This window comes from Bemisia tabaci, chromosome 2 (assembly GCF_918797505.1).
Source record: "Bemisia tabaci chromosome 2, PGI_BMITA_v3".
In the NCBI taxonomy this organism is placed as follows: domain Eukaryota; kingdom Metazoa; phylum Arthropoda; class Insecta; order Hemiptera; family Aleyrodidae; genus Bemisia; species Bemisia tabaci.
Genome location: NC_092794.1, coordinates 6,518,861 through 6,546,100, shown reverse-complemented (window position 1 = coordinate 6,546,100; position 27,240 = coordinate 6,518,861). Strand labels below are relative to the sequence as shown.

The window sequence follows — 27,240 nt, the reverse complement described above, 5'->3', positions numbered from 1 at the left end:
CGGGGTATATCGGGATTAGAGAGAAACGAGTTAACTTCGAGGAGAAAAAATCCTACTGAGCCATTTTTTTGTGCCAGTGAGGGGACGTGGAGGCTAATGGCGAATTTTATGAGCACGATTTAAACTGTCAGCCAGAACCTACTGATCTCCGCGCGTCTTCAGCTCTGCCAGGAGAGAACTTGCGTCGCCTGGTGGGTAAAAATCGAAGTTTAGATAACCAAAACGAAGAAATAAATTAAAATATTTCGCGTGATTCAGTCGAATGGATAGTACACGGAGAAAAAAATCTCGTGCGTGGGACCCGAAGTTTAGGTCATATGGATCTCTGAAGTTTTCGGATTGAGCATCTGAACACTTTAGGTCTGGCTGTCGAGGTTCGGATCACACATCTGAAACTTCAGTTCTTACATTTGAAGTACTTCAGATGTTCTACTTAGAAGTTTTTCGGATGTGAGAACCGAAGTTTTTCGGATGTGAAAACCGAAGTACTTCAGATGTAAGAACTGAAGTTTCAGATGCGTGATCCAAACCTCAGCAGCTGGACCTAAAGTGTTCAGATACTCAATCCGAAAACTTCAGAGATCCATATGACCTAAACTTCGGGCCCCAGGCACGAAGTTCTTTTCTCCGTGTATCCTTTAAATGTTAGGAAAATTAGGGCAATTTCGAAATTCAAAACAACTATTTGGCCTGTTTTAAATGATGCCTAAAAATTAAGCTTGTCGCTCAATAGTTTCTAACAATTTTCGGATCATATAAGAACACCGTTCTTGAGCCATTGATCTAGGCCACGGTTTCGTTCACGGAAATCTCTAGTTGGGTCTGCTGTGCGGCGTGCTCTTGGACCGACTCGAAAATGCTAGAGGAGCCATCACGGAGCATTAGTATTCAAATTTACGCAACGTTTATTTACTTATCTTTCTTGCGAGGAGGTAACTTTCCGTGTTGAAGCGCTCGATGCGCAGTCCTACATTCCAGCGCCGCAGTCGCTAGGTCATCAAAACAGTGACATCTGCCTCGTAGTACACAGGGCGATGACGCTGCCACGAGAATGAAATTTTTGCAGCGTCGACTGCAACTCCACCAACCGGTTTTTGGCGTGCCTTCGCTAGCCAGGCTTTTCCAGGGATACAAGAATTGATCCATCTCATGATCCTAGAAGAGGCGTACTAGAGTAATTTATTTTCGCGTTGATTGATTTCTTTCAATTAGACAAATTTCTATCAAATGGAACAATGTGCATTAAAGACATGAGCCCTGAGACTCATAAGAATGCATGCATAATAGGGCTCACGTCATAATACACTTAGTTCCGTTTGACAGAAATACGTCCAATTGTAGTACAAAAAATCATCCAAATCTAGTAGCGAGGCGTGAATGATCGATTTTCAATTTTTTTCAATTTGAAACCATGGTAAATAACCGATTATTAAGGGTTCGTTGCTAACGCCCTGTTTATCGATCCATTTCCATAAGTTTAAATGGCAGGTCAATCGATACATCGAAAAGCACGCCAACAGAACGGCGAATCAGCTCATTTTGGCGAAATGCATCGACAATGGAGATGTTGCATGCGCGAGGAATTCACGATTTGACTGTTGATTTTTACGTAAATGTTCGCGAGAAACACGATGGTGCCACTGGTTTTCTCTTAAATCAACTCCCAAGCTCAAAAAAGAGCTCTCAAGTTGAGGCCAAAATCGAGGGGATATCCCACGTTAGCCTGAGAGTCCACCTCTACATCAAGACGAACTCTCCATGCGAAGATAGGGAGCAAATATATTAGCAGGGTTGCCGTGTTTTCAGTTTTAGAGTTCCCAAATAAAGTGGCAGCCCTGTCAATGTATTTGCTCCCTATCTTCGCATGGAGAGTTTGTCTTGATGTAGAGGTGGACTCACAGGATAGCGTGGGGATATCCCCTCCATTTTGGCCTCAACTTGAGAGCTTTTTTTGAGCTTGGAAGTTGATTTAAGAGAAAACCAGTGGCACCATCGTGTTTCTCGAGAACTTTTACTTAAAAATCAATAGTCAAATCGCAAATTCCTCACACTTGCAACATCTCCACTTCAACATCCTTGATGTCCCTCCAAATGTACTCGCCCATGACCCTTCCCCACTTAAAAAAATGAAAATATCGCAGTGCATGTGGACTGCACTCGCAAGACAGTATCCGCAAGGGTTGATACCGCGATCGCTCTCACTGCGTAAAAAACCTGCAATTTCAACCGACGCGACCTCTTGTATCGGACGAGGCCCTTGAGAATCGTAAGGGCGCCCTCGCCCTACGCCGCCGCCGCGGTGGCCAGAACGATTATTTCAGCCGCATTCAAGAGAAACGACGTTTTAACGTTCTAACGATGTTAAATTTCCTCCACCGAAGAAATATTTCCGATAAAACTTTCTAGTATTTTTCCTGTAAATTTTCGGGACCACCAGTTCAAGTTCCGCAATGAAATTCTCCGACATAAATCAAGAGAAACATTTCAAAATCCTCCGAAAAATGTTTAATTTACAATAGAAATTTCGCAACGTCTGATTGCACATACTGCGTTTTTTCCGTAGCACGGCGGATTTCGCTCTCTATCGCGCAACAGTGCTCGAGAGGTTGAGAGTCGGTTAAAACCTTCTCGAGCCCGTTATCCTCCCTCTTAACTGGAAGCGGACAAGACAAGACAGAAGGAACGGAATCGTAAGAGCACCTCTTGGAGCGGGGCCGATTGGTTCGAGTCGAAAGGACACAACTCCATCGGGACTTGAGCCGCGGGAAGCGTGGAGTCTGACGGGAGACAGGGGTCGTCTCGGAATGCGATGACGTCATAATGGCGTTGGGAACACCGGGGTGGACCAGGCCCGGGGGGAAATTGGAAATGATAAGCAGATAGTGATAAGGACAGGGCTGATCGGCGTAAAAACTCGACCCGACCATAAATCAATGTTGCCCGGTTGCTCATAGTTCTTTCATGGAAAATGGACGGACGGACAAGACGACGTGTCATCATCAAAATTTCAGGCCCAACACGTAAAGAAGGGATCCCGTGATCAACTAAATACAAATGTCTCAATGATTAAAATTTGCGCTTGAATTAGTAAATTTAAATTCCATGCTCATTTAAAATTCACTGGAAAAAAAAACCACATTGGATCTAAGTCCAGACTCTTGAAAACATTGACAAGAAAAAGGACTCTTGATTCAATCATAATAAAGCTTAAATCAAAAGGAAATCCGCTCAAATTAAGAGGCTGGGTTCTTGATTTAAGCTTAAATCTGATTGAATCGAGAGTATTTTTTCTTGTCGATGTTTTTAAGAGTCTGGACTCAAGATCCAATGTGTTTTTTTTCCAGCGTTGGAGAATCAACGTATGACGGGGTATCTGCCAAAACGGGCTGGCCAAAAATCAGTGTGTGCTTTAACAGTACTTTTTCAGTACATTTTCGAGAAATTTAGTACCTCCTCAACAGAAAAATTCAGCACTTTTTCGGTGCCTGCATGTTTGACAACATTCAAGGAAGTTCGAAAATTTGAAATTCTCGCTCGAATTTTGACAAAGATGACGCAGACACAGCATTTCATTGGTGGCTTGAGGATTAAATGGCACAATCGCGATCTTGCAGTCTCATACTACTCTGAGAATCATCGCGCAGGGGATTGCATACTCTAGGCCTTATTTAATAACAAGCGCGGTACGAGGGAAAAAATTCCGGACTTTCTGGCGGAATTTGTGCACTTTTTCAGTGCGATCAGACCGCCCTTGAAAAATCGGTACTATTTCCGGACTAGTAGACACCGTATACAGGTCGAAAACGGAATGCGCAGAAAATTGGGCAAGTTCCTGTATCAAAAAAGTTAATAAAATCAGACTTCTGAGTACTCGATCTGCAGCACAAAGCAAAGCTGCAATGCCGCCATGCCATGAAAGCACGTTGAATTCGAATCATGCTTTTGAAAAAAGTAATGACTATTGTCCTTGCTAAATCCGTTCTATTTGATCGCAGACCTTTCTCCTTCGTTTTTTTTCTGGAAAACCCTCAAGACGACAAAATTCAATTTTTGATGGAGAATTCGTATTTTATTGGGGAAAAATTGGCAACATCAAAGTGTTCACACGACGTATATCAACATACGAGACGTCAATGATCGATTATCGATATTTCCCCATTTGAAGCTATGGTAAAGAATCGATTATTAATGTGTTCGTTGCGGACACCCTGTTTATCGATCCTTTTCCGTGAGTTTAATTGTCGGATTAATCGATATATCGCAAAGCTCACGCCACTGCGACTTTTCCGCGCCAACTCGGCAAGTGGGCTGAAGATCCATCAATTTCAGCCGCCGACCGAACTCTAGCCTCCTAGCCCGTCCGGATAATGATCTACCTCCTTCTCCCCCCGAGTTGACAATCCCTCCGATCTCCCCGCCTCCCTTCCCTCCAAAAAACCCCTGGCCGGCGAGCTGAAATCGGAATTAGGAGAAACTTTTTTTTATATTCCCTCGGCTTAGGTCGGCTCGATTCGTATTCTCGTGTCGTCTGCGCGTCCCGTTTATTTTTTTACTAGGGGGCTACGCCCCCTGGCGCTACGCGGCCCAACCCCCTGAAGGCGCTCCGCGCTATCAATAGGCCGCTTCGCGGCCCTATTTTTACCCTCCTATCGGTGTTAGTTTGTATTATTTTTCCCCTAAAAAATTACGATATAAGGTATACTTTACTTTTAGAATGAAATAATTTTTGGTTTTGATGAATAAAGAAACAAAATTAATTTTTGAAGTCTAAAGGACGCGTTTTGGAATGACTACTTGATGAAATATTGCAGTAAAACAACGAACATTGATAATCAGGTAATAATTAAGAGTTTCGGGAGACGGGGATCGAACCCATACCTTGTTCAAGGTGGACGCTTCCGACGTCTTTGACGACTCGGCCACCGCTCTACCTGAGGCAAATGGGGCGAATCTTGTGTAGATAAGTGTAGAGCTGATGCGCAGGCTACACAGCTACTGCGCAACCTCCTCGACCACTGCGCATCCTCCCGCGCATAGCGGTAGCAGTCTCGGAGCATTCTGAAAATTCACTCACTTTTATAACGTGATTGTAAAAAAACCTGGGTCCTATTTCCAAAATCTGAATAGAGCGGGCTCATCTAGGGCCAATTACCCGTCGATTACCGCAAAAAACTTAGAAATCGGTCCCGGTAGAACGCTCAAACGAACTATGACAAAAAATATAAATTTACATTGTTTAAATGGGGAGAATTCGCAACTTTACAACTTAATATAAAAAACCTGGGCCATATTTTGAAAATCTGAAAAGAGTTGGCTTATCTAGAGACAATTGCCCGTCGATAGCCGCACAAAATCATAAACATCGGCCCGGTAGAACGCTGGAACTAAGCGTTACCAGTTTCGCAAAATTAGGAGGCTTGAGAGCTTATAGTATAGATTTTTTAGATAATTTCGAATTTCCGCCCTGTTGTGACGATCCCTCAACCCGCGTCCGCCCGCGGGAACAGATAAACGTCCGATACACGGCGGACAATTACTCATTTCTGTCCAGCATCGAGACATCGAGAAGCTATTGAACTGCGCACCGCGGCGTTGGAAAACCACCCCGCGGGTGGCGATCCTGGCAAGTTGTCAACGCTGGATTTCATCCGTTTAAAGGCAAATTGCAAAACGTCAAAGCTGAGCTGATTATTTAAATTGACTGACAAAGCGCTAGACTCGATGGACGAAGGGAAGATTCAACGATCCTATTGGCTGAGACAGGTGGTTCTTATAGACTTAGGGGGAAAAGATGGACTAACTGTACACTGGAAAAAAACACATTGGATCTAGAGTCCAAACTCTTAAAAACATCGACAAGAAAAAATACTCTTGATTCAATCAGAATCTAGCTTTAATCAAAAACCAAGCCTCTTAATTTGAGCGGATTTCCTTTTGATTCAAGCAAAAATCCGATTGAATTAAGAGTATTTTTTCTTGTCAATGTTTTCAAGAGTCTGGACTCTAGATCCAATGTGTTTTTTTCCAGTGTAGGGTCTCTCGTAGGTTGTCATTGGTTCGTCTATTACCAGTGGCATGGCATGCTTCGCGATGTATCGATTAGTCTGTCATTTAAAACTATCGATAAACACGGTGTTCGCAATGAAGACCTTAATACTAGATTCTTTACCATAGCTTCAAGAGGGGAACATCGATAATCGATCATCACACCTCACGACTGTCTATTACTTAAACCGCTTTATTATAGCCGATCGCAATCATCCCACTTTAATAAACCAAGTTTATATAAGCAGAAGATTTAAATTGTGAGCCATTAAATGCTGACGAAAAATACTTGTTGTGAGGTCTCAAGTTAGTGAACGATCATGAGCATGTTACAAAATCATGCATATTCTATAGGTAACTTACTAATAAACTTAAAAAATGTCTTGAAATTTTATGTAAGTGACGAATATTCCTCGTGCTTACGGTGATCTTTGTATGAAAGTTCAAAAATGCGTGTTAAATATTAAAGGGTTGAAAGCAAAATCACTCAATGCTTAAATTCATGTTTCATTGAGGATAATGGATACTTTTTCATTGAGGATACTATTCGCTTGAGGGCACTTTCGACTAAACTTATATAAAGCTTAATTAATTTTTTAATAATTTTTAAGAAGCCCTGACACTATAGGGATACGGTAAACTATGAAAATGGAGTTGAGGGGTATGAGAAGCTTGGAGGCCGGAAGTTTGATTTTATTGGCTGAGGGTGAGTCGCGAGTGAACGGAGGAGTCAACTGGGGGTGATTTCCCGCTGATTCCATCAGTCAGCTCCCAGATTTCATCCCATCATTAATCAGAGACGAAAATTCTGAGCGCCCGGCGAGTATCGGGACGTCCAATTAAGCGTGCGGGAATTGTGTCGGGCCTAGCACTCTCCCCATATTCTACCGTGCTCAGGAAGAACGCCGTATGAACATTCGAGAGTTGCCAAATCTCCCCGAATAAAACATGTATTTTTGAAGAAAGTTGTGCATATTTTTCTTTGAAATTTTTTTAGACAAAATTGCGAAAAAAATTGTCTGAAAATTTGGAAGAAAAATATTCAGAATTTTCCTAGAAAATTCGTGTTTTATTGAAGGAAATATAGCGACGCCTGAATCCTCATACGGCGTTTTTCCTTAGCACGGCAGCATATTTTACTGCGCTACGGAAGGAACGCCGTATGAGCATTCAGGCGTTGCCAATTTTCCTTGGATAAAGTTACTTTGGAGTCGTGTATTTTCTTGAATTTTCAGACTCTTAAGATCAAATTACTACACAATTATCTGAGAAATTGGAGAATATTCACAATTTTCCTGAAAATTGTGATTTGGCAAAGGATTCGCTCATTACCTCGTTTAGCCCAATATGATTAATATCGAAAAAACTTGTACCTAGTATAATTCGTAAAATAGCAGTGTCTGTCGCCTTTGGGCGCGTCTGGTTGCGTTCAATTCACAAGTCCAAAGGATGAGAAAAATTACCTGAAACAAAAAGGAGAAATTAAAATTAGCAACATAATTATTGGATACATCGATCGACTTGTCATTTAAACCCATGGAAAAGGATCGATAAACAGGGTGTTCGCAACAAACGCCCTAATAATCGATTCTTTACCATAGATTCAAACGGGAAAATATCGATAATCTATCTTCGACGCCTCGCGACTGCTCGAGACAGGTGTTGGCAATCAAAGCTTGCAGTGCGAAATACGACCTATCTTCACCGGTCCTACACGTGTACGCGGCTTCCATTGAAACCACACTTGATTTACATCACTTGTCCGTAACGACATATTGTGACACTGCTTTCCAGGATCTTGTTAGATCCAGGAGAATAGAATGAATTACCCCTCCTTCTCATGTCCTGCCGGTCTTGCATCTTGCGGCCGATGTAACATGAGAAGGAAATAATCCATTTTGATGCATGAACTTCTGATATAATACGTCTGAACATCTGTTTCACGCGGAAATCGTCAATCTGTCAGGTATAGGTTTCCAAGACTGTTCAGTCTTAGGACTTTTACTTCTTTTTTGGATGGGGGAAAAACAAAACTCCTTCATGCTTGAGCTTGGGTTTGAAAGTTGAAACAGCTGCAGTTGGTAATTTAAATTGATGGACGAAGTTGACGAAGAAAAGATGGAGCAATTTTTATGTGGAAGCGGGTGGTTTCAATGGACCAGGGGTACAAATTTTTCTCAACCGCGCGGTTGCGATGAAATTGAGGAAGTGCCCATTTAGGATTAGAGTCGAAGTTGCATTGTTCCACACGAATGGTCAATCTAAAAACGTTCAGGGGAAAAAAATAATATAAAAAAATAATAAATTTAAAAAAAAAATCTCTCAGTCTTCACAAATAAAAAAGTTGTGAAGACTGAGAGATTTTTTTTTTAAATTTATTATTTTTTTATTATTTTTTCCCCTGAACGTTTTTAGATTGACCATTCGTGTGGAACAATGCAACTTCGACTCTAATCCTAAAAAGTATCTAAACATTTTACAAAATTTTGATCAGCATGTTGCCTCAACCTTCTTACAGAAAATCATTGCAAAAAATTGCTGGGGTCTCCTGGAAAATTGCGGAGTCCTAGGAAGAATTGCAACCCTGCAATACAGCCGTGCTAAGGAAAAACGCAGTACGAACATTCGAGAGTTGCCATATTTTATCAGATAAAACAATCATTTTTGAGGAAGGTTTTGAATTTTTGTCCTTGAAATATTCAGATATTTTGGATTGAATTGTGGACAAAATTGTCTAGACAATTTGAAGAAAAATATTCACAATTTACCGAGTAAATTTGTTTTAAATTGGAAGAGATACGGCAACGTCTGAAGGCTCATACGGCGTTATTCCTTAGCATGGCAAAATAAACAAAGAAGGTATAACCTAGGACACACGATCAAATCGTACCATCAAATTGCCAAGGTCAGGAACGTTATCTGACCTTGGTCATTCGATGGCTCGATTTGATCCAGTAGCGTGACGTGAATGATCGACTATCGATATATCTCCATTTAAACCTATGGTAAAGAATCGATTATGAATGTGTTAGTTGCGAACACCGTTTCTATCGATCCTTTACCATTGGTTTAAATGGCAGATCAATCGATACATCGCTAAGCACGCTATGCCACTGATTTGATCATGTGATCGGCTAATCCTACGCTTATTACCCAAGCCCCAGGTGACCATTGCCTGAGACGATTAAACTCAGATCACCTGGCCGGGAATCGAACCCGGGACCTCTTGGTCATGGGGTCAGCGCTACAACCACTACACCACACTCAAAAAACAAGTATGGGAAGAGTGACTTGCCGGCCGAGTTATGGATCATGGAGCCATAAAATATAGTTCGTGCAGCCCTGCTTATAGGTTCACGACCAATAAAGTATGGCTCAGAAAGCCATACTGTAGACAGTAAGTCACTTTGGTTAGAAATTATGGATCTCCGAACCATGTTTTATTGGTCTCAGAGTCATACCTTTTTTTGAGTGAGGAGGCCGACATACCTACTAGCGGCATCCCATTTGCCACTTAGTCTATAGCTTCGTCTATTAATTTCAATAATCAGTCGGTCGCTGGCGTGGTCGCGCATTCGAGCATTCCGATTCGCTCTCGGCCGAAAAGTTAGCGGGCGGCCGAGCAAACACCGACGGTTAATTTGTTATTTGTATGTTCCAAAGCGTAAAGCTGCCTTATCGCGTTTGTTCGAGTGTCGAACGCGGAGCCGGGAGTCGGGCCATTAAATGTGGGTCAGAAAATGAATAAAACATACCAAAAACACTCGAAAACCCGAGCGCCGCGAGCCGCCGAATTAGACCCGGCGAGCCGGCCGGAAAATCAATTTTTCCGCTTTTTCGAAACGCGAGGGGAAACGGGCGCGCGTTCGGAGATCGGGTTGACCGCGGACAAAAGTGTAACAAGCTTCGAAATTGTTCGAAATTATGAGGCGCAAGCAAATTAGTAAAACGCACGGTCAAGTCAATTAATAATTGATTGGGGCGCTGATGCACTGCCACAACTCAAGATGAATGGCATTCTAATGCGAGTTAGTCATGGGCTATAGGCTCTTTTCTATTCTTTTGTCTCCGTATTTTTTTTTTTTTTTTTTTTGGGGGGGGGGGGATATATACAGCCTTGCTATGGAGAAACGCCGTATGAGCTTTCAGACGTTACCGAATTTCTCTCGACAAATCGTAAATTTTCGGGAAAATTTGTGAATATTTTACATCCGATTTTTCAGGTAGTTTTGTTCGTAATTTGATCCAAAGTGTCTGAAATTTTCATTGGAAAATACTCATAACTTTCTTTGAAAATTAATATTTCTAGAAGAAAACGTGGCAACATCCGAATCTCATACGGCCAGTGGCGCGGCGTGAATTGCGATGTATCGATTATTATGCCATTTAAACCTGTGGGAAAGAATCGATAGACAGGGTGTTCGCAGCGAACACCTCAATAATCGATTCTTTACCATAGGTTTAAATGACGTAACAATCGATATATCGCGATGCACGCCACGCCACTGCATACGGCGTTTTTCTTTAGCACGGTAGTATAGGAGGCTAGAGCGATTCTTAAATGGTTCTCAAAGTTAACTATTGTTTCTTCGAAGGCGTAAATATTAATTGATGTCTCCTCTCTTTTGCAAACTAATTGTGATTTTTTTTCCTTTGGATTCGAAACTATAATTTCGCGAGATTATCCAACACTCGACGGCAAAAAATGAGTAAATGCCGCACATCGTGGAAGAAATATAAGTGTGGAGGTGAAAATTTTCCATTCGAAAACACACCAAGTTCCAGTCTGTTATTTTAGTAATGAGCTCATAAGATATGGTAATACGGTGTAGATACGAATGAGAACACGTATGAAATTTCAATTGAAACTAATTCGGTGGACACCGACATTGAAATCCATTCTTTTTTGACGAGCACAAGTCGCGAGAGAGGTGACCTTAGAAAAGAAGGGGGGGGGGGGTGTTTCAAAGTGACTTATATTTTTGAGCACGAGCACGTGCGCATGCGCAATCATTTTTATAGACCCACAAGAAAAATAGCCAAAATTAATTTATGCGAGGTTTATTTATTTAATTTTGTTTTTTGAACACATAATTTATTATCAAACTGCTACTACCTATTTTACATCATGGTATCTATCAGCTAATTTAAACATAATATATATGCGGTTAATGGTGCGTTTAGTATAATAGTCTATACTCGAGGATTATCTGATGCAATTTTTTGGAGCAAATCTATCCTGGTGGTGATGCACGGCATTTTAAAATTAAAATTTATTCCTCTGTTAAAATCAGCGAAAAAAATCGTCAGACTTACGGTAAACAACCTACACAACACAATAACAAACAAGGTTCGACAATTTTTTTTAATAAAAAAGGCGTTAGGGTTGAAAAATTATCGAGTTACACCTAAAAAAAAAGTTTAAAAGCTTCTACTAGAGACTCTTTTGAGAATGTTTTAAAGAAAATTTTTATACTTCAATTTCACATTGAAAAAAGTTAAAAAAGGGTTTTCAGGGACTTCATTCTTGAGCGAACTATGAAATTCACATGAAACTTTAATTAACAGCTTTGTGGGGTTGTTTTTTTTCGAAAATTGGAGTAGTTTAAAGGTTGTTGAAACCCGCGCTTCGTTCTAAATTAATATGCTCGGAGAGGAAAAAATCCCATCCCTACCTCTCAAGCGGTACCACTCTCTGTCTCCATTCCCGCACTGGCGAAAAAACACATTGGATCTAGAGTCCAAACTCTTGAAAACGTTGACAAGAAAAAATACTCTTGATTCAATCGGATTTTTGCTTAGATCAAGAACCAAGCTCCTTAATTGGAGCGGATTTCCTTTTGATTTAAGCTTAGATCTGATTGAATCAAGAGTCCTTTTTCTTGTCAATGTTTTCAAGAGTCTGGACTCTAGATCCAATGTGCTTTTTTTTTCCCAGTGCGACCCTCCGAAATGACGTTGCTAACCAATAAGATACCGCATCGGATACTTGACTCGCTTCCAACGAAGCGTAACAGCATCCGAATCCGATCAGATAAAATCAAGGGGGCGGTCCGAGGTCGGCCGGGGGATCCACAATCGAAACGTGATCAATCACCGGGGGTCGCGCATTCGTCGTTTTTTCGTCCCTCATAATTGTGGCCATCGTTTTTTACCCGCCGGGCGCCGCGCCGCCGGGGGTTGGGGCCGCCGCGGCCCTCCGGGAGGGGGGGTCGGGGGAGACAGTCGAGAAAATAATGAATGCGGTAATATTAAAATGATAGTGGTTCACTAGTGTCGGTCGGGCCTTACGCACGCGACAGTCTCGCGCCGGGACTTTGCGAGGGGCGGGGAGGGCTCTTGTTCCCCCGAGAATGAAAACGCAATTTGAAATCCATTTGGAGGGGCCGCTGTGCCCCGCTGCCAAGTCGCGGCTCCCGGAGCCACGAGCCGTCCCGATAATAAGGGACGTACAGTAGAGTACCCTCGAGGGATGAGAATGTGTACGGCGTGATTCATTTTTGATTGGCTCCGCCATTTCGGGCATGGTGTCTGGTATTATTGACAATGCTTATCCCCTGCTTTTCCCCGATTTGCAATAATTATTGCCGACACCCTGTTTATCGATCCTATTCCATTGGTTTAAATGGCCACGGTGTCTGCTAAAACAGGCTGGCCCAAAATCAGTCCTCTTACAGTACTTTTTCAGTGTATTCCCGAGAAATTCAGTACCTTTCCAACAGAAAAATCCAGTACTTTTTTAGTACCTCCATTCGACAAAATCCGAAAAATTTCAAAAGTATTTCTCACTCAAATTGCGATAAAAATGACGGAAAATGAAAAAAATTCCGGACCTCCTTGCGGAATTTACGCACTTTTCAGTGCTTGCGGACCGCCCTTAAAAAATACCGACAAAAGTACCATTTCCGGAAATTCCGAACTTGTAGACACCTGATGGCAGATCAATCGATATATCACAAAGCACGCCATACCACTGAGAATGACTATTTTGCTTACAGGAACCTCGTTGATCTTCAGTATTTCAAATGATACCTCGGACAATCTTTTGAGCATCTTAGAGCGATCGGAGTGCAGTATTTCTCCCTTACAAATACGAGCACTGGAAAAAAAACACATTGGATCTAGAGTCCAGACTCTTGAAAACATTAACAAGAAAAAATACTCTTGATTCAATCGGATTTTTGCTTGAATCAAAACGAAATCCGCTTAAATTAAGAGGCTTGGTTCTTGATTTAAGCTAGATTCTGATTGAATCAAGAGTACTTTTTCTTGTCGATGTTTTCAAGAGTCTGGACTCTAGATCCAATGTGTTTTTTTTCCAATGAGCTGGCAACATGGGGACTTGCCTGGAACCTAACCTCGTCGTCACTGAGTGATTCCGTTGTTGTGCTCCGTGTTTTCGTCGTTTTTCACCCCCTTTCCAGCGCCAGCGTTTCGTTTCCCTCGCTCAATTCGCAACTGGGCGCCATCCATCGCGTATCCACGAATAAGGACTGACCCGCATATCGGACAACTCGTACGGGGATTTTATTTTCAGAGTCGCTGTCGCATTTCAAAGGGTCAGTGGCGATTTTCGTCCAACCAAAAACCCTATGTTCCGTCCGTTTTGAAACATTGTAAAGAATCGATTCTAGTTGGGAATTCGACAAATTCTGGATAGTTAGAGATACATACGTTGCAAGCAATTAGTCAAATCGGGCAATTTGTCAAACGCCTAGGCAAATAGTCAAATAATCTTACTTGGATTGAAATTCTGACTCTCTTGCTAATTTTCGACAAAATAATTATTCTCTCAAGTTGATAAGGAGTTTCTGTAAAAATTGGCATCATACAATTGGAAGTGAATTAAATCTACTCCTTAAGCGAGCTTCATCTCGGGATTTTCAGTACATCATATAATACGGACTTTTTAAAAAAATTTCTATTCTTCACGATTTCATCCTCGGTGCTTTTGTCTTCCCCAAGTTACAGCTACTAGTTCTGTTACGAGAACATCTTGCATCTAACTTTTCACTAAATGCGCCGTAACATACAGGCAAAAAGTCAATTTGGCCCCTAAAAAATCTTCAATGGCGCTTAAACATCGGGCTTGATGCGCCACTTGGCTCCTAAAACTCAAAGGTGAGTTTCGAACACTGGAATGGGGAAATGTCGATAAATCGATCATTCACCACTGTCTCGCCACTGTCTTAGTTTCTTCATGCCGAGAGGACTCAAGTTAACAAGGGGCAACGCTGGGCTGAGGCATCCTAAAATTGCAGGAAAATTTTCTCATTTCAACCGATCTGGGTTCTTCGAAAGCGGTTACGAAAAGTCACGATGAAGGCAAATACTTGTGGAAGATGAAAAATTCTCAGCCCTGAGCGGTATATATATATATATATATATATATCCTCAAACTTCCACAGAAATTTTCAAAATTTCCCGTTCCCTGGTGGAACGATCAGTGTAGAGACTCAATTAGAGAGAGGCAAAAACTCCTTCGAACCTATAAAAAACATCCTACAATTGAAAATTTAATTCAATACAAAAAAGCTAAAGCAATAGCTCGCCGAACAGTTCAATCTAGCAGAGCCTCAAGTTGGAAAACTTTTGTCCAGTCTATAAATTCACATACAACTTGTGGTCAAGTGTGGTCTCAAATTAAAAAACTCACTGGGTCACCTGACCAGACCCATATTCCTTCTCTAGAATCTAGAACGGGAGAATTTCTGACGGACCCACAGCAAATAGCTGAGGAACTTGCCGAACATTTTAGCTCAGTAAGTAGCGATATTCACTATTCCGAAAAATTCTACCAACATAAAATTGAGGCAGAGCAGGAAAAATTAGATTTTTCTTCAGACAATCAAGAACCTTACAATCAGAAATTTTCTTTAAAAGAACTAAATAAAGCTATCTGTGCTTTGAAGAGCTCAGCGCCTGGACCAGATGAGATACATAATCTTATGATAAAAAATCTCCCTTCCTATTGCAAAGAATATCTTTTAAAAATCTTCAATCTCTTTTGGAGCTCAAACCAGTTCCCAACAGAATGGCTTGAATCAACTATTATTCCGATTGCAAAACCTGGAAAAGATAAGACCAAACCTTCCAGTTATAGGCCAATTTCGCTTACCTCCACCCTTTGTAAACTGTATGAATCTATGATTAATAAGAGACTCATCTACACTCTTAATCAAAAATCTGCTTGGAATAACACCCAGTCTGGAGCTCGGAAAAATCGGTCTACTTACGATCACCTCATTAAAATTCAAAATACTATTCAAGAAGGTTTTCTTAAAAGATTAGATACATACGCCATTTTCTTTGACATAGAGAAAGCGTATGATACCACTTGGCGATACAACATCCTCAAAAATCTACATAAATGGGGTTTCCGAGGCCACCTTCCTTTTATGATCACAAACTTCTTGAAACGTAGACTTTTTAGAGTAAGAATAGGAAATATCTATTCTGAAATTCATGAATTATTGAATGGAATTCCTCAGGGAAGTGTTTTGAGTTGCACGCTTTTTGCCATTGCAATTGACTCAATCTTAGAATGCATTCCAAAGTCAGTCGAAACATCTCTATTCATGGACGATTTCTGTATTTACTTCAATGTTAAAAACCCTAGAATATCCACAAAACTCTTCCGAATCTGTGTACAAAAACTTCAAGATTGGGCAGACAAAACAGGTTTCAGCTTTTCACCTCAGAAGACAGTTGGAATGATCTTTAGCAGAAAGAAAAAACTACCAAAACCCCCGAAAATTTTTCTCTCTGGTAATCAAATCTTTTTCAAGACAACAGTTACGTACTTAGGACTAATTTTTGATCAAAAAATGACTTGGGCTGACCACATTTCAAATCTTGTGGCTAAATGTAAACGAAGAATGAACATATTAAAGTACCTTTCAAATACAACCTGGGGTAGCGATAGAATCACTCTTCTCACCTTATACAGAAGCCTTATCAGATCAACCATAGATTATGGATGTTTCATCTACCAGAGTGCAGCGGATTTTCATTTGAGAAAATTAGACTCTATTCACACTTCATCACTTCGCATAGTTCTGGGGGCATTTAGAACAAGCCCCTCTCTGTCCATTTGCGCAGAAGCAGGGGAACCACCTCTCTATTGGAGACGCCAAAGACTACTTGCAGGCTATATCGCCAAGGTTATGAGTCTCCCTAATCATCCCACTTATTCTTCTCTTTTTTCAAAACAATTAGAGGATACGGCCACTGTTAAAACTATTTCAAAATGTGTCACTACAATGCTTGATGATTTCAAGTCAAAACATAACATCAAACAGTTGCTAACAACTAGATGTGAAATTCCTCCTTTTCCACCCTGGTTTCAGACTATGATCAATATAGACACCTCTTTAAGCTCTGTCAAGAAAAATGATATTAGTGTCCAACAGCAACAAACTAGTTTTTCCAACTTCCTAGAAAAGTATGATGGTTATAGGCGCCTGTACACGGATGGATCAAAGACAGAAAATGGAGCTGGCTGTGCTTTTATTGAACTTGAAGAAAATACGTCCTTTTTCCAAATTCTCTCTCCTTTGTCTTCTGTTCTTACAACAGAACTCTATGCAATTCTGGAAGCCGTCAAGTACACTAAAACGATAACTTACTCGCAACCTCAAAAATTTTTGCTAATGTCCGACTCCCTCTCTGGTCTTACAGCCATAGAAAATCAAGGAGATAACCCTCTTCTCTTTGACATTTCTGCTCAACTTCAAAATTCACCACATAACATCATTATGCCTTGGATCCCGGGTCATTCGGGAATCATCGGTAATGAAACAGCGGATATTATTGCCAAATCTTGTTGTAATCCAAATAGTCTCCCTCTACACACACATTTAGTTCCTCCACAAGATTTGAAAAAAGCGCTCCAGTCTCACATCAATGATTCCTGGGAAGACTACTGGATGAACAACGACAAAAACTTACTTCAAAGAAGACCTAAGCCATATGATAACACCTCCTTCAACAAACACCGCACCTGCGAAGTCCAAATTGCGAGACTGCGAATCGGCCATACTTTTTTCTCTCATTCTCATTTAATTTCAAAATCTCCAGTTCCTTTATGCTCTCTTTGTCAACACTCCCCCCTTACAATCGACCATATTTTACTTTCTTGCCCTAAAACCTATGCCACACGTATCAAAATTCGAAGTTCCCTCCCTCTTAATATGCACCCTTTGTGTTCAGATAGTCCAATGGTAGTAACAGAAATTTTAAAACTCTTCAAGAAACTAAATTTAAAAATTTAAAATTGCCTAGTCCCCGACGTAAATAGCCTAGATGCTGAACGTCGTTAAATAAAATTAACTAACTAACTAACTAACTAACTAACTATATATATATATATATATATATATATATATATATATATATATATATATATATATATATATCAAGTTAACAAGGGGCAACGCTGGGCTGAGGCATCCTAAAATTGCAGGAAAATTTTCTCATTTCAACCGATCCGGGTTCTTCGAAAGCGGTTACGAAAAGTCACGATGAAGGCAAATACTTGTGGAAGATGAAAAATTCTCAGCCCTGAGCGTGGCTTATTCAGATTGACGACTTACGGAGGGCGGCGCGGTGGCGAGAGAACCAGCTGCGGATACTCGGATTTAAATACTTTTAACTTGAGGGATTTTCTTTTATTTCCAGCAATTTTCCGTGATTACTCTCTCAGCTTGCTAGCTTCTGCGGGTAACTCACAGCCTTCGATGTTGCCACGATCCTCTCCCTACTCCTCATTTCTCTTCAACGTGGTCTTAAAAGTTCGATCTCTCTTCAGCTCGGTCTTAAAAATTCCATCTCTCTTCCTTACGCTTATTTTCGCTGAACTGCCATCCACAGGAATAACGCCGTAACTCCGATCAAAACCTCGTATTTTTCTTCCACACATGCTGTCCTATTACGAGAAAACATGATCACTATGATGCTTCATTTTGTATATTGGAACTCTCAAAGGTATGTCTCAGTTATTCCAGAATGGACCACTAGACAAGGTACGAATTTAAGCAATCTGATACATGTTTCTTAACCACAATTTCACGTAGAATACGATTCACACAACGAAAATTACTGAAAGCAACTCCTAACGAAGATGTTAACGTTTTTATTTCACATTGGTTACGAGGAATTTCAACTGCCCGCTCACAAGAAACTCAAAGCTCTACGTGAGTCAAATCGCCCACTACAACGGTTTCAGCAAGCTTCTCAATCGAGCAATGTTCATTTCCCACCACGTGTTGTTCAAACTATTAACAATTTGCTATAGCTGAGCCATAGCGTCAAGATTAAGGTTGCCAGATTTTTATATCGCAGAGACTGTCATGATAACGTTTAGCGCGCGATGTGAATCACGTAGAGCATTGAGTTTTCATGAGCGGATGGTTTGAATTCACGCATCAGGAATCATTAAATATCTTTGCAAGGAGTTGATTTCGGTAATTTTTGTTGTGCGCGTCGTATTTTGCGTGAAATTTTAGTTAAGAAACATGTATCAGAATGCTTAAATTCGTACCTTGTCTAGTGGTCCATTAAGAAGGATAAATGGTCGTTGGTTTTTCGGTAACTAATAAAACATTTTGTCAATAAAAATCACCATCCAGAATGGAGTTACAGCGTTTTTGCTGATGACGGCAGTAAAGCTCTCTTCTGGCGCCCGTCCCTAATAAGATGGGAGCTGCTGACGGACGAAAATCTTTTGAAGACCAAGGTATTTAAAACAAATTCAAGCGGTGCAGAGACTTTCTGACCAAACGACCGGCCCCCCCGTCGTGAACAGTGCATGGCGACTGGCGAGGCGCGAATGATCGATTATCGATAATTCCCCATTTGAAGCTACGGTAAAAAATCGATTATTAAGGTGCTCGTTGCGGACACCCTGTTTATTGGTCCTTTCCTGTGGGTCTAAATGGCAGATCAATTGATACAGCGTGCGCAAAGTACGTCACGCCACTGTTAGGAATGACAGGTTTTGACCTCCCCACCTCTCCAGGCTAGATAAGGAAACTTTTTACCCCTAATTCCTTCCAAGTGACATACGTGGCACTTGAAGAGCCTCTAAATGTAGAGTTACACTGGAAAAAAGGGAAAAAAAAATAAATAAAAACACATTAGATCTAGAGTCCAGACTCTTGAAAACATTGACAAGAAAAAATACTCTTGATTCAATCAGATTTAAGCTTAAATCAAAAAGAAATCCTCTCAAATTTCTTGATTAAAGCTTAAATCTGAATGAATCAAGAATATTGTATCTTGTCGCTGTTTTTAAGAGACTGGACTCTCGATCCAATGTGTGTTTTTTTTTTTTTTTTTTTTAGACAAAAAGACTGTATGACGAACTCGGAATCGGGCGATTCCTGAAAAACGCGGCAACGTCTCAACTATTGAATGTATGATCATTACATTTTCAAACAGAGTGAGAGTCGACACCGGGCTAGGCTCGCGCCCGGAACAAGAATTAGTATTCAAATGTAAGCCAAACACTGACGCAGGCATAACCTACAGTCCTCGGTGTTAATTGACAATTAGTATTTTTCGAGAGTGCCGCTCAGTTAGTTAAATAGTACAATCCGCCCGGTCGTAGCTAGTGCTCCTGCCGCTATTATTATGACTTTTTCAGCGCTTACCTACCCACCAGAAATTTCACTGTGAAAAATCTGCCGTTCCCACTCCGTTCGGGGCCAAGTCTGACACGCTTAGGAGAAACGCCGTATCAAAATTCGAACGTTGCCAAATTCACTCTCAGATACCACTTATTTTTTAGGAAAAAACCGAATGTGCTTAAAGGAATTTTTCCGAAACTTGGACGTACTTCTGCTCAGCGGAACCAAAGCCAGGTGGGAAAGAAGGGGTGTGCTATGTGCTTGTTAGTCGAGGGCCATAAGCATGAATGGGAATTGTGAAGCGCCAGTGACGTCAGCGGCGACGACCTGGCTCGAAGAGCTTAACGATGCCGCTTTAACTCATGAGCACTGCGGGCCGATTATTGAAATTGATAGACAAAGCTATAGACAAAGACGACAAAAGGGATTTGGAGGGATCCTATCGGTGAAAGCAGGTGGTGGCAATGGACAAATGAGGTAAGTAATGGACTAACTAACGGCAACCCACTAGAGACCCGACAGTTAGTCCATCATTTTCTTCCTTAGTCGATGAGAACCAACCATGTCAACCAATGAGATCGCTCCATACTCCCTATGTCTCCTTTGTCTATCGCTTTGTCCGTCAGTTTCAATAAACGCCCCGCTGTCAACAACGCGCTTTTGCCATGTTCGCAACTCAAGAGTGCCGCATCCAGTCAGCACTTGGTTCCGTGTGGTAGAATGTAAAATCCCGCTTTTCCATTCTCCCGATGGAAATCACGTCCGCGTTCACACTGTTGCTTACCCAGCTTGCTAGAGCCCACCCTACTTTTACCACTTGTCTATAGTTCCGTTCAGGAGAAATACATCGACTTAAAATTAAATTACGAACGGAATTCTCAGAAAAATTGGAAGAAAAATAAAAAAAAAAAATTTGGTTGCAAAATGCTCAACTCTGAAAAAAAAATATCGCAAGAATCAATTGAGGAAGTTTCTGACTCACTGGGGAAAAAATTCGCTTGGATCTGGAGTCCAGACTCTTAAAAACAATGACAAGAAAAACACGCTTGATTTAATCGGACTTTTTGCTTGAGTCTGCCTAAATCAAGAAATCAGGAGGCTCGGCTCTCCGATTCAAGGAAAAATCGGATTGAATCAAGAGTATTTTTTCTTGTCAATGTTATTAAGAGTCTGGATTCTAGATCCAAGCGACTTTTTTGTTCCAGTGAAGGAATTCGGGCAACATCTGAGGGCTCATACGGTGTTCTTACTCACGACATGAGAAGTGTTCCGTCAATGCGCCGCGGAGGGGTTGCGCCTTGCGCCGACAGATGGCGCGGAGGCACAAAGGGGCGCGCTTCGCGACGGAGGCGAGGGGGGGAGGCGCTCTCTCGCCTCTTAATTAAGTCGTAAGCCTCCTGAATGGGCGACCTACTTCTCACGTAGTGAATTTACTCCGTTTTCATGCAAGTTTATTACCGTGACAACCGGGGTGGGTTCGAGGGAGTGAACTTTGTGATTATTTTATACGAGTGTTTATCTTCATTCAACTTGGCGCTGCCGGGTTACGGGCTGCGATTTCCATGCCGGCGTTCGCCAACCCCGGGTGCAGCTCAACGCTGTTGAATGGTGAGAACCGCCACTCGTTGTTGGTGAACTTGGTCGGCCCCCGTTCTAGGGAATCGAGGTCTGGACCAAGTTGATTTTACGCCCAGAATCGCCCGGACAGACCTATCGACACGTCGTGACCTACAGAAACATAGATTGCCATGGATAAGGTATACTGAACCGAAAAAAGAAAACCGCAAAATCGGATGGTCACCCGTTTCCCTTGAAATGGCCAAAAATTGGTATTTCCAATGAAATACTTCGATTCTTCCCTTTTCCCGTCGCTGTTTCGAGCACTTCCGATTGCAATTTCGAAATAACCTTTTGCGTGCTGATGCTTCTATCCATAAGTGTTACTAAACCGTAAAAAAGTGAAAATCGAAAAAAACCCGAGTTTGTGTATTTTTAAACTTACCGATTCAAATTAAAAACACTGTGATTCCTAAAGAATCCGATTTTAATGAATCGACTTTGTACGAGAAAGCGCGCCTCGAAAATATCTGGTAGTTTCAATGGAGACTAGTGGACCCTGGTGGCGCTTGCGTGACTAGCACAATAAATATTTACGAACGCGGAGGTAGAGACGTTTTTGGCGGGATTAATGTCCCGCCGACCGGAAATCACTTGCTCCGCACCATCCAAACCGGAAATCGAAAGGATAGCGACTAATCGACGCTTTGATTTCTTCGCGCGGAATTCGGCTCCACGTTGCCGCTGATAACCGAGGGTAAGGGTGTCGGTCTGTCGGTGCGATATCCAACCGGCGCGATATCCACCGACGCAGTGCAAAATCAACGAAAGCGCGAAATAAAGCCACTGTATAGCCTGTGTCACACCATCAAAATACTCCATCAAATTGTCAAGGTAAGTGCTGTGAATGGTTCAAGTCGTCGAATTGGCCAATTACAAGACCTGACCTGACCATGATAGATTGATGGCTAGCTTTGATAGTGTGACACAGGCATATGCAGAGAATGCAAGGTCAGGGTGTCTGCAGGTTTTTGAAAATCTATTTCAGGACTTTTTCAGGACCTTTTCAGAACTTTTTTTGGACCCTCGGAGTATTTTTGCCAAGTCAGGGTCTACACTTACTGCTAATTTTAATAAAAATCGGGTCCATCCTCATGAAAATTGCTGATGGCTGAAGGAATCCATGATATGTATGTATAATTGGGGACACTTTTCTACGAGATAACTGCACTTGTACTCGCGAAAACCGTGAATTTTTAAATTTTTCGGGACCTCGAGTTAAATTTCCGGACTTATTCGTGACTTCGGGACCGGTCATACAAATTCCGGACTTTTTCAGGACTTTGGGAACTTTCGGGACCTGTAGACACCCTGAACACCTGACGACATTGATATTTTGATGGGTAGCTATGATAGTGTGACACAGGCATATGCATGAGAATGCAAGGTGTAAGCTTTGCAACGGTGCCTGCTCCGGTTCTGCAACTTGGTGCATAACTGGTCGTACTTCTGCTAAACGGAACTGAAGACGAGTGGAAAAGATGGAATGTGCTCTGGAAAGATACGTAAGAAACAATGTAAAACAATGCGTGATTTCTTTTGGGGAAAAGGCGGGATTTTACATTCTACAACACGGAACTAAGTAGGTACCATCAGAATTTGCGACGCGTCGCCGCTGACGTCACTGGCGCTTCATAATTCCCATTCATTCTGACAGCAGTCGACAAGCGAGCACACTCCTTCTTTCCCACCTGTCTCTGGTTCCATTTAGAAGAACACGCCCGAGTCCTAACAGGACGATTTGAATTGTCTACTCCAATCGAGCCCCCGAAGACTTCAATTTTTCCTTTCTTTTCCCTGGCCAAATAACGTTGTAACGCCACCCCCGTTCTAACGTTCCCTCGCCCATTAAACAGGACCATAGCGGCAACCCGCGACATGTAGATAGCAGCGTCGCGTGATCCTGCTCGCGAAATGGGGCGTTGCGATGATGCCGGCTCGCATCGGGAAATCCGTGCGGTGCTGCGAAGCGCGCAGTATCGGACGGAAATTTGACAAGCGCGGATCTAGAAATGGAACATTGTTGCCGCCGAACCGCATGGCGCCTCCTCGCTTGCTACCCCTTCGTGTGGCGTCGGCAACCGCGGCTAGTAGGGGGCGTCGGCGGGGGTAGTTTTTCCTGTATGAACCCACATACCCGAGGGTCAGAACTAAGTGGCTCCCGAGAGGGGCACGCGAAGGTTTGCTCACTTCGATGGTCACTCCGCCGACCGCTTTTCCGCTCTCCCGGCCGGGTCTCACGGTCAACCCCTGTAGACCTGGCTGCTAAGCGGTCCATCCCCCGGCCAGCTCTGCGCGCCGTCTGAGGCCCGCCTCGCAGGCAGAAAGGACTCATCTAGAGACTATCTCATACTTACAGCCGCAAAAATCATTGGAATCGGCCCCATAGATCTCAAGAACGAACCCTGACAAAGTATGAAGATAAGGCGTCTACAGGGTGTCTAGTTTTTTTTTTCATTTAGGAAAATCCTCATTTTCGACTGCTGAATCCTGGTTTCAAAATTTTTCCAAATCCTGATTTTTTGCGGGGAAAATTAAAAATTCTACATAAGCGTATGCGAAAGCAGAAAAAAATCCGATCGGACAGCCGACTTTCCTCAAATCCTGATTTAACGACCGATTTTTCCGAATTCTGACCCAAAAAATGAGAATTTAAGGGGTCCGAGTAATGCCATTGCAAGTAAGCTCATATAGTAATGACAACAGGTTTGTATTAGGAGCAGGCCCATATTTTGGTGGGGTGGAATGCGCGAGGCGGAGGAATTTTTCCGTTAACAGAAGATTTCGGTCAACAGAGGTGTCCGTCAATTGGTTTCCGTTAAGAGCAGGTTCCTTCCCATGCATTTTCTGCGGAAAATCCTGGATACAGAAGGTTCCAAGCCTTTCCTCAACTTGAGGTGAGTGACCTTCCCCCAATATTGACCGAAAATTCACGCTAAGTTCTCCCTGAAGATCCTGGAGGGGAAAAATCTTCGCGTGCTTGGGAAGTTGCAATATTGATCTTGGGGAACAAATTCGGGTGAAGGATTTTTTCCCATTCACGCAACTTCAGCAACATGGCGAATCGCTAACTAAACGGTCCAATTAACGTACGACCACATTCAGACGACAGCGCGTCGAACTGCAGCGCATCCTGACGTGTTTGATAAGAGGAGTGAACTTTCGACCGGTGGCGGGGGAGGGGGGGCATCGAGAAGGGATTACTGGGCCGCGGTCGCCGCAAACCTCAAGGCACGCCCCCCCCCCCTTTCGGAAAGGGGAAGGGCGAGGTGTTGCAAACCGCAGTTACTAATGGTCCTTTGTAAACAGATGACGTCATCGACCAAGTGATTGTATGCGCTTCGGCGCTGATGCCGCTCGGCCACTTTCTCGGGGGGGGGGGGGGGGGGGGGGTTTATAGCTGTCAAGAGACGCGGCTGAGAGTTCAGTGATGGTTCGATTTTTTCTGGATCCTCCCTCACCCCCCACCCCCTCCAAAAAAAGAAAGAAAAAAACACCTAACGTGTTGTGAATCATTTGCAAATAAGGAGAACATTGTATGTTGAGAGTGCCTAGCTCATCTGACAAAATTCCTGACTATACCTATCCACAAAAACTAAAACGATTTTCCGGAGGAAAGTCTTAAAACTGGATATTCTTACCTACATATTCCTGAGCTTTCCTTGATGTATTGTCCCTGATTTCTTCGTCGAAATACCTGGCTGTTTCCATTAAAATTCCTTGAACCACCTATGACTTTGGAAGCAGAAAATATCCTAGACGTTTGTGAAATTCCAGGTTTAAATGCAGTAAGTTTTTTCCCTGACGTTACGGCAAACAACCCGAGGAGGTAACGAATTCGATTTTTGTCAGAGAGAGGGTACGCAACCCACTTATAGACTCACGGTTGTTTGTTGGGGGTGTTTTACAAGATTCGTTCACAATGTTTCGTTTCAATTGGACACCGATTACTTTCACAGTAAGTACTTCAATCGTGTTACCTAGCAATTAGGCGTGACTCTTAGACCAGGTGCGTAGCTCCAGCGTGACTCTTAGACCAGGTGCGTAGCTCCAGAAAAAAAAATAGAACACATGTCCGAGAGACACGATTACTATTCTGCCTCGTCGACTATAAACCACGTATCTCCTTTGGAAAACCCCACGCTCATACGCGGTTCCTGAATTAGCGTGGGCGTGCTACACTTTCGTTCGGATTAGATCAGGGTGGAGGGCTGCAACTTGCTGGCGGAATTCAGTCTGAATTGAGACTATTATCGCAATGGGAGTAAAAGTTTCCAATTTGCGAGAGAGGAAAAATTAATGGAAGCTAATAGAGGCGAACGCCTGGGATCTTACGAGCACCTGCTCCCCAGACCATCTCGTTGAGGTGCTGTTCGAGCAGGGAGCCGACCATCTTTTCGCCTCTTGTTTCCGATCGTAATCTCCCCATAAATGAATCCGTCGATGTGAAAACGCAACGAGAAACAGCCTATGCTCTATGCTTCATCGGATATGCATGTGAGATTTTAACATTCACCGATTCAAATGGGCTCGGAATTCCAGCCCAGGACACGATGTTCGCTATGGCATCCTTGATTGTGAGAATTGGACTGGAGCCAGCGAAACTCCGGTGAACAAAATTGTTAAAAAGCGGACAAAAATTCGGCCGGCTTCGACCCAATTTTCTAATCTTTCATACAAAGTCTATCATACAAACAGAACATGTTAAAACATCATAAAAACATAGGTATACGCCACAAATACGTTCCGAAATCGTAAAGGCTAAAATTCTAGAAAATTTCCCTTTTTTCAGTCAAATAACAAGTATACTAAGAAAAATATTTTGTACTCGAGTTACCCTCGAAAAACACAAACTAATCCAAATCGGTTTGGTGGAGTAAAATTCACGAAACAATATCCGGAAAAATTCGCGTTTTTCGATTTCCCCAAAGTTTCCCTGCCACGAAAATCACTTGGAAAATAAAATTCCCTAACATGCCGAAACCTCAGCGGATTCCCTGACGTTTTCTCCGATTACCCTGACACGAAAAAATTCCCTGACATTTCCTGCTTTTCCAGGCGCTAGCCCCCCTAACATGGCGCCTGTCGAATTCAATACTGGTTTCGGAGGGTTGCACTTCTACAAATCGAAAGTTTGTACGACCTGACAGAGGTCGCAGAGAATACCTAAAATCCTCCGGAGAGTGAGGCGTGACAAAATATTGGAAACATAAGTGCGAGGAAGCGTCGTGCGTCGTTAGCATAATTTCTATCTCCTTCTCGGAAGCACTTCGGGAAGCTACCACGGCACTCAAAATTTGTCGGCAACACCTCCTTGCGTCTAGGAAATAAAAAGCACTTCACAGCTTGCCAAATTTAAACGGAAATTAATCTTTCACTATTTAAATCCTAATCTTTCAAATCTCGTCGTTAGATGAACAAAAGATGTACGCCCCAATACACTGACGTGAAAAATTATTGGACACCGGCAACCGGCCTTAAAAAATAGAAAAAGTTAGAAACCTATGCTGCCGTGCTAAGGAAAAACGTCGTATGAACATTTAGGCGTTGCCAAATTTCCGAAGGTAAATCTCGAATTTTCGGGAAAATTAGTAAATATTTTTCTTCCAATTTCTCAGATAATTTTCTTCACAATTTCACCTAAAGTTCCTGGAAATTTTTCGGGATATTATTAATAACTTTCCCCTATAATCAACATTTTATCGAAGGAAATTTGGCACATCTTGAATGTTCATACGGCGTTTTTCCTTAGCACAACAGTATGACACATTCGCGACAACTGGCGACCACGCTGCAATTCGAAACGTAACACGGGATGAAAGGAAATTTAAATGCAACGAAAAGGGATTCCGGCCTTTAAGCCCTTGTTCTAATGCACCCTTATGCGGAGAGAAGTTGAGTCCACATTCGAGTCTTTGATGGGTTTGAAGGTTCCTTGGGAAATAGGCAA

The 27,240-nt window shown here is 42.3% G+C and overlaps 2 protein-coding genes across 2 annotated transcripts in view; one reads left to right on the top strand and one right to left on the bottom strand.

Annotated features, from left to right (window-relative positions):
* LOC109031828 (uncharacterized) overlaps positions 1–27,240 on the bottom strand; it is a 558,162-nt gene that overhangs the window by 520,871 nt on the left and 10,051 nt on the right. The gene's annotated exons all lie outside the window — the stretch shown is intronic.
* On the top strand, positions 15,321–17,401 carry LOC140223933 (uncharacterized). The gene has a single exon (XM_072296459.1). It carries the CDS (start codon positions 15,444–15,446, stop codon positions 17,316–17,318), a length of 1,875 nt encoding a protein of 624 aa, XP_072152560.1. The 5' UTR covers positions 15,321–15,443; the 3' UTR covers positions 17,319–17,401.